Genomic DNA, 8,411 nt, shown 5'->3' with positions numbered 1-8,411 from the left:
GGAAAGAGGCCAGTTTCTCTTTCTAGCGGAGAAGCTGGTAAATTACACAAAATGACATTTTTAGATCATGTTGCAAGTACAGGTCTGTTTATAAAAACTACGTGAGCATGTTCCATATAAAATGATCTCTATGGTGTCATTTGTGACAGAAGCGCGACTATAAATACAGTACCTCCTGGCGATATAGCTGCATCCAAGCCAAACAGCTGTCCAGTATAGCTAATCTTACCGCTACACTGCCTTCTAAATTATTATCCAAAGAATATTTTTATCTGATTTTCCTAGTCGATACAAATGACAGTCAGCATAATTTTCAAGTTATCAACTGTTTGAGCATAATTGGAACGTTTTTGAACAAACCTCCCAATGATCTGTGTGTGTGTGTGTGTGTGTTTTTTTTTTGTTTGTTTTTAATTTTCTTTTTTTTTTTTTTTTTTAATAAAAAATGTAAAATGCATTGTTCCTTATAATTATGCACAACAGAGTTTTAAGACATTTAATAGGTTTTAAAAAACTGAAAATCATCATTAGTTGAATTTGAAGCATTAGGAGGTTATTTACTGGAATCAAAAACTAATCTTAACAGGTCAAGTTACATTTTTGACATAGGTTTTTTTTGTTTTGTTTGTTTTTTTATAGAGTTTCTTGTTGAATTTCTTTGCACGATGTCAGAATAGCGTCCTAAAGCTGCTGTTTGGATGTGAACTGTCTCCCACCCTCATAAATCTTTTGCAACTGGTTCCCACCCTTATAAATCTTTTGTTTAATGTTAAATATGTTGGCTATTTAGACCTCCATAGAGTGACTGTCTTACATGGGCTTAGTATAAAAGTGTCAATTTAATTTCAAAACACACCTTGGTTTTGTCATGTGTGTCCCCACAAAAGGCCCTTCCGACTGCTACTTCTGTTTGACTCAGTTTTGTATCCGCTTTGTCCATATTTGGCTAAGACCGCCCCCTTTTCTCTGATTGGTTGTCTCCGTGTAGAAGACCCGACCCTCACTGAGTACATGTTTGTTATGTTGCTAGCGCTAGGTTTGGAACGGAAAGGGAATGCGGAGATCTTCACTAGTGATGTAGATAAGTTGGAGAAATTCATATGACCTGATTTTAGGCCTCTCGGCAGAAAAAAGTCTGGAACACAGAAATGCCTGGACGATTTTAATTTCTATTTAATCTATCTATTCCTGAGGCACCAGAGAGCTAATATAACATCCCAAATACTAGAAAACTTTGGTTTTGTAAAATATGGGACCTTTAAGATGTTTTTTGTTTGAACTACTTTCTGATTTCAGATATGGCCTCCTAATTAATGTTTGCAGTTCTTTAAAACCTGTCAAATATCTTGAGACTGTTATGTGCAATAATTTGGAACTGCGTTTTTTTTTTTGTTAAATGGTATTATCGTTGGAAGGTTTGTTCAAAAACATTCCAATTATGCTCTAATAATTCATAACTTGAAAATTACGCTGACTGTCATTTGTGTCAGCTATTAAGGAAAATCAGAGAAAAATAAAATTTGTATAATAACTTGGAAAGCATTGTAGGTGTAAACACGCTTGTTTTATCTGGTACGGCGACTTTAGTAATTTGATATATAGCCGAATGTTGCTGAATGTTTGGCTCAATCGCGGAATCGCCTGACTCAACCTCTAGTCCTGAAGTTTTGTCTGTTTGCTCACCACAGGAGGGGTAAAGATGTCACAGCAAAGCTAAGGGGAGGGAAAAAAGCTACTGCCAACAGAACACAGGTACGGCCACTTTCCTGCTGCCGATATTTGAACATTTCAATCTGGAACGTCACGGGAGAACTGAGAAGGAGCTCTCTGCCATTACACCGTCTCCTAACTCCTCCTCTCCCCACAGACATCGTCACCTCCTCCATCCAACAGTCCCCCAAAGCCCTCCGAGGAGGCGGGTTCGGCGCCAGAGGTCGCAACTCGGCAGCTGAATGGCAGCTCGGCAGCCGTGGGGCAGCCCTTGGAGCTGGCCCCCCTGGCCCAGCCAATCCAGTGTGCCTTAGCCAGCAGAGACAACCAATCAGAAGGGGTGCAAGCGGAGGCCCCCTGTTGCCTTGACGACTGCCCGTCAGACGGAGCGCTACAAAAGGAGGAGTGACGACATCCTCTGAGAGAGAGAGAGCGAGAGAGAGAGAGAGTTGTGTTTGACTGCCTTTCCCCGTCTTTGTAGCCCCGCCTGCCATCTGTGCACGTGATCACATGGAGCAGGAAGCCGCCGTCGCGAGCTGCTCCGTGTGATGCGTCCAAAACAGTTGGCTGTCACAGCGGCTAAATCCCATTTTTAGTTTTCTCATGTGGTTTTATGTTGTTTTGTTTTTTTAGATTTTCTCCATGAGTCTGTAAGCACCCCACCCCTCCAAAAATAGCCTCCCTCCCGCACACAAACTCAAATAAGCTTAAAAGGTCTGCCCTATCACCACCACCACGTAAGCGAGACCCCCACCACCAAAAAAAAAAAACCCCATCCCACCCCCCAACACCCCCACCCCCGCTCCCTTCAAGTATGGCTTCCTGTGCAGTTTCTTATGTTGTCTTTTAACGGTCCTGTGGTTCCAAACTCTGCACACACAGGTTACATTCGCGCTTAACGGTGACAGATTGGATGTGGTTTCCACGGTTATGGCATCTGGGCCTGGTCGCCACGGTCGGTAGCTGTGGTTCTGTGCGGTTTGCGATGGTCATCTCGCGTAAGGTTTGAATTACGGGAGCTGAGAGATATCCAGAGCTGGAAAGAGTCGAACCGAATCAAGTGACTCTCGTCTGTACGTTTTGCAAGATAGTCACACTGCTCAAATATTGTTTGCGTTCTTGCTTAGCACGACCTTTATAGATGGATTGACTGCACCATCATTTTAGGATACTTTTTTAGCTTGACCTATGTAGCATAGCCTAGCTTTTAGCTGTGCTAAGAACTCCCATGAATTTACGCACCTTAATCCTTAAAGTATGAAAGGTTTTACCCAGCCCCCCCCACCCCCCCTAAAAGTGCATTATTATATTCTATTCCCACCCTCCTGTCCCTTTCTCCTAAAGCTTTGATTGTACTTCCCAACACAAGCACTTGATGTTGTATTTAAATGTAAAAAGTTTTTTTTAAGACAAAAAAAAGAGAAGCCCCTGATACCAATTAATTGACAATGTGTGGGGTGCGCGTCTAAGTAAATGTTAATGATGACAGAGAACTACATTTAAAGGTAGAGATATATTTGAGAGACATCAGAATGTGTACAGAGTGGTTCCAGACAAAGAGGCACTTTGTTTTTCCAAGATGTAAAACCACACTGGACGGTCCTCTGACAGGTGATCGAGAAGTCAAACACCTTGAGGCACCTTTCGAGAGTTAAAGGCCAAAAAGACAAGACTGCTGCGGCCCAGCAGATAACGGAAGGTTCCTCGCAGACCCTGCAAAGCAGCCTAAAACGTTCACTAAAGAACTTTTGAAGGACACCCAGTTCTCCTTTTCCGGGAATTGTCGTCCCTTTCAGAAAAGTCATGTCCAAAGTGTATTTTAATGCGCCTAGCCGACCGCCGATGTAAAAGGGGCGCGCCACCTTAGCCTCAAAGATCCCTCCATCCTCGTGGTGGCGATTGAGTAAGTGCTGTCTTAATGCTAAGAGCAGCGCGCGCCACCGAGCTCTGGCGTGTCACTTTTAGACCAACAGAATGCACTTTCCTGCCCTAGAGGAACTCTGCCGAGCAAGGCGAAGGCTTCGTGGGTGGGAACATGTCAGAGTTCCCCTCCCGCACCCCCACGAGTGTCCCGCTCACATCCGGAGACTACGGTAGTGAATTGTTTTCGTTAGAGCACTTATGTTTGTATAGAAGCAGGTGTCCCCCACAGTAGGTTTCTTCTGATAACGGAAATACAAGTTATATATACAGAACAACTGCACGTTTGTAGGCAGTAGACATCTAACCGAGCGCATCGATCGATGTGTTCTCATCACAGACTAAAAGGCAAGTCAACAAGAAAGCACCTTATTTTCATACCATGTTGATGACTTGTGCTCTTTCGCGTGTCGCAAAATTGACATGGATATTGTTTTGAAGGACAAAAACATGACTGTGTGTGAGTGTCAATGTAGTCGCGTCAGACATCCCCCTTGTTACGAACAGAACCATTACAGTTGAGACGCCGACGGCCCCCCGCCACCCCCCCCCCCCCCCCCCACCCCCACCCCCGGCCGGCCACGAGCGCTCGGCACGCCGCCGGGCCGCGCTCGCTGTCGTCTCTTGAACACCAAATGAAAGGAAAATGATCAACTTACAACGCAGAGTGCTGTACGTTGTCATAGGTTAAGAGTAGGTGACCACGTCAATGGACTCAAAACACTCAAGACATCACGACTAGGCTAGAGAATACGGTTCCACTGGCTGAAACGCTTTACAGCGAGACTTCCTGGGAGTCGCGTACTTAACTGCTTTCAACTATTTTGACATTAGGACATGTATTGCAATAGTACATTGTTGGTAGGATGGCGTTTCTGCGGCGAGCCAGAGTGTGATCTGGTATATGATGCCCTCTACCGATTTGCTCGCCACTCGTACACACACGCACGCACGCACACGCACGCACACACACACACACACCTTGGACAAACAGAAATTCAGTTGCGTTTGTTACCAGCAGCATTCTCTCTGCTTTCGTGCCGAAGTGATATATTTGTGCAGTTTCAGTTGCCAGTGGAGTGCTTGTCAGTTCATTGGAGATCATTTGGTAACACATTCGACTGACTTTGAATCCCTACACTCACCTTTGCATGGACACATGAAAAATGTTAGAAGTTTCAGGTAGGCACACAGACACGCACGAACACACGCACACACACACGCATATACGTAGATGTTAAACCCTGAGTTACACAGTAGCTAGTTTGGATCAAACAGCAACACATGACAATGTAGTATCCCTCTTTTGTCCTCGTCTGTTTTCGTTGGGTAGAGATTTGATTAGTGACCTTTTTCATTTCGTTTTTTATGCTTGTTAACCCGACCACCGCTTCCCCTGCTTTGATTCATTGTCCCCTCCGCTACCGCCACACTTTTCTTTTTCTATGCTCTGCTCTTTATCTTCCACAGCGCACACACACACCACACACACACACATGCATTTTGGTCCCCACGAAGTGACAAGACTACTAAGGACTAAGGTCCCCCCCGATTCCATGTCATGAAACAAAAAAACAAAAACGTTAAGAAATTTATACACTATTTTTTACGTGAATATCTTTTGGGGCAGGATACTTTCAGCTCGATAATACAATATTTACCAAGGCTTTCAAGACACGTCTTCACATTGTTTGAAAAGATACATCTCGATGACAAAAGTTTTATATCCAACTTTGAGCTGGTTTGCCTCACAGCTCGTCAAGGATTGCTTCGTGGGGACCACGCTGTCACGTCTGTTCTAGTTGATACACTCACACACATACACAATGGTATAATCCTCCATGAATTTCTCTTTCCCCACCACGCCTCCTTGCTTGTCCTGTAGCCCTAGGATCATTTGTATCGGCGGCCGTTTTTTTTTCTCTCTAGGCTGCCCTGCCCCTTAATCAACCCAACTAACAGTAAAGGTTATATTAACGTTAATAATCAGTTTCTGTATGTATCTAGCCAGAGTTTGAAAAAAAAATCTGAAAAAAACTGTTAAATTCAGTTGTGCAAATGTGTTTTTCTTACTATTTTAATGTTATTACATCTAATCCTTCAACCATTGCTTCAGTTAGTACTGAAATACGCTTAGCCAACCTAGAGATTTGAACTGTAATAATTGCGATTTTCCTCACCTTTATATGGCATCTTTAGACAGTTTCACCATTAATGTACGTAAGTAAATATTGCCCGTTATCGATTGAGAGCCATTGTCTGCACTGTTGATTTTTATAATATCCCTGATGATAATTTTGTGGTCAATCTAAGCTGAACTCTGCGCCCTTGCACAAAGCAGCGGAACATCTCACCTGAGAACCAAAGTACACCTAGCATCCCCTTTAACCCCCACCCCCCCATCCCAACCACCACCACCACCAATAGTCTATCCCCCCCCCCTCCCGCAAATGTCGACAGCTTGCCCCGAGTTTATAGACGAGTCAGAATATATATATGTATAATGACATTGCAGCACATGTGATTTATGTGACAGGACTGAGGCAACAGACAGGGAAGCAGGGAGGAAGTGTGAACAGCGATGCCGAGTGCTTGTTCGCAAGTTCCACATTGACTGAATTTAGGCTGTGTGAACCCGCCGCACATGCACGTCAGATCCAGTGCGCGGGAAGCAACACCGTTGGATTTAAAAAATACTCCCTCGGGTTGGTAGGATCCCTTTTTCTGTCCCCTTGATTTTTCTAACGTTGTTGCCTTAACCCCCACGAGTGCACACCAAAGTGGGCCAGTTTTCCTCGAAAAACACAGCTTACAGATGGCCGGAAATTGAAATGATTATCACGTCCATTTGTTTTAACTCTTCACCCCCTAAGGTGAGCATTTTAGAGTGCAAGCCTCCACTAAAAATCCGGAAGCTATTTTTGTTTTCATTTGTTTTTATTTTGTAGATTAAGAAGACAAAAGTTGTTTTACCAATCAGAGCGTTCCCAAATTCTCAGCTGTTGTTTTGCAAGGAAAACTTGACTGATAAAATTGACGCAGGCCGCCCATCACGTTGCCCAAGCTAGTGGGAGTCTCCCAGAAGAGTCCGATCAACAATGTTCGACTTGCTGAAGTCCCGGGGAAGAAAAGTGCTGTGCAGTGTCAGCGTAAAACAGTATTAGTGTTGTTAAGTGTGGAAAAGAATCTCCGCCTGCCTTGCTTGTACCTGCTCTGATCAATTTGCGAGATTATCACAGCATTATGTCCAGATTCAATAAAGGTCCCTATCAGTCGGTCTCTACACTGCCACTCCCCTCTCAGCAGCCCTCCTAACGGCGTATTAATAAACCCCGCATCCCCTCCACCCATACCCCCCCCCCCCAAACCCCCCCAACCCCCCTGCAAAGGTGCTCCATTTGATCAACATGGGCATTTGTTGCCACGTTGTTCAAACATGCCTTCAGCATACACTTCAATACCCAGGACCACCCGCCGATACTACCTGTGCAGCAAAAAGGGTTCAAATATATCCATGATATTATTGTTATAGAGATATTATCATCATCATCATCATTGCTGTTATAATTATGGTTGGTATCATTTGTCATCATTGTTAGCATTATGGAAGCACCAGACTGTTTGTGGAAAGATGAGAAGGGGGGAAAAAAAAAAGTCTGTGACATTTTTTTTTTGTCTGAGTGTTGGTAGTCTGATCTTACAGATGGAGGGGAGGAGGAATGGTTCAGAAAGAGACAACCATGGCAGTCATGTTTGTACTGGTTGGGAAATGACTTACAGTGCTGAAATAAAATTTATTCTTTTAGTAAAAAAAAAACAAAATGTGCCCAGTGATTTTTGTTTGTTTTTATTTTTTAGGGGAGTTTGTTTTTATTTTTTAGAAGAAGGGGGTGCGATTTTGCATTTCATTGTTTTACTCAGTTGTGTGTGTGTGTGTGTGTGTATATATATATATATATGTATATATATATATATATGTGTGTGTGTGTGTGTATGTGTGTATATATATATATATATGTGTGTATATATATATATATGTGTGTATGTGTGTATATATATATATATATATATATATATGTATATATATTTATGTATGTGTGTGTATATATATATATGTATATATATATATATATGTGTATATATATGTATATATATATATATATATGTGTATATATATATATGTATAAAAAAAGTGATTCAACTCCTTAGTAAAAACAAAAAGTACAGACTGAGACGTACTCGAGTAAAAATGTACAATACCAATTTTGATAACTGCACACAAAACACAAGATCAAACAATTGTCTCAAGGCCATGGATGGGGAATATCTTGCTTCTCTGAATCTGTTGCGTCCTTCATCCATGCCACTTGTTTTTTGGGGGGGTGGTTTGCATTTTTTCCTGCCTTATAAGACCCCAAGATCTCAAATGTGGTTGACATTCTCTCTCAATATTTACAGGTTGTGCTCATAATTTTATAACCCCATTCAGAATTGATGAAATATTGGCAATTTTGGGGAAAATATGATGGATTACTAAACGGGGACCATGTCATTATTTTCTTGTTATATTTTATTTAATGATTGTGCTATTCTGAAATGACAAACCCCGGCACAAATTTTGGAGAGAAAAAAAGGCAAATCACGGACATTCCATAAAACAATTTTTATTCACTATACCACCCTTCTGGCTTTAAGAAACAATAAAAAACGGACGGCGGGCCGCAAATGCTTAGACTACTCTCTCTGCAAGCAAACAAATATGTAAAGTTACAAAATGAGTT

The 8,411-nt window shown here is 42.4% G+C and overlaps 1 protein-coding gene across 2 annotated transcripts in view; it reads left to right on the top strand.

Annotated features, from left to right (window-relative positions):
- The window catches only part of fam120c (family with sequence similarity 120 member C), a 26,634-nt gene extending 20,955 nt beyond the window's left edge, over positions 1 to 5,679 (top strand). For both annotated transcript variants that reach the window (XM_061769327.1, XM_061769326.1), the window contains exons 16-17: positions 1,689 to 1,752; positions 1,868 to 5,679. In XM_061769327.1, the coding sequence (XP_061625311.1) occupies positions 1,689 to 1,752; positions 1,868 to 2,119 (316 nt within the window). In that variant the 3' untranslated portion in view covers positions 2,120 to 5,679. The remainder of the gene's footprint in view (positions 1 to 1,688; positions 1,753 to 1,867) is intronic.
- The last annotated feature ends 2,732 nt before the right edge of the window (positions 5,680 to 8,411 follow it).

The sequence above is a fragment of the Phyllopteryx taeniolatus genome, chromosome 1 (assembly GCF_024500385.1).
Source record: "Phyllopteryx taeniolatus isolate TA_2022b chromosome 1, UOR_Ptae_1.2, whole genome shotgun sequence".
Taxonomy (NCBI): domain Eukaryota; kingdom Metazoa; phylum Chordata; class Actinopteri; order Syngnathiformes; family Syngnathidae; genus Phyllopteryx; species Phyllopteryx taeniolatus.
Note: the sequence above shows the minus strand (reverse complement) of the source record. Positions and strands in the feature narration are given on the sequence as shown.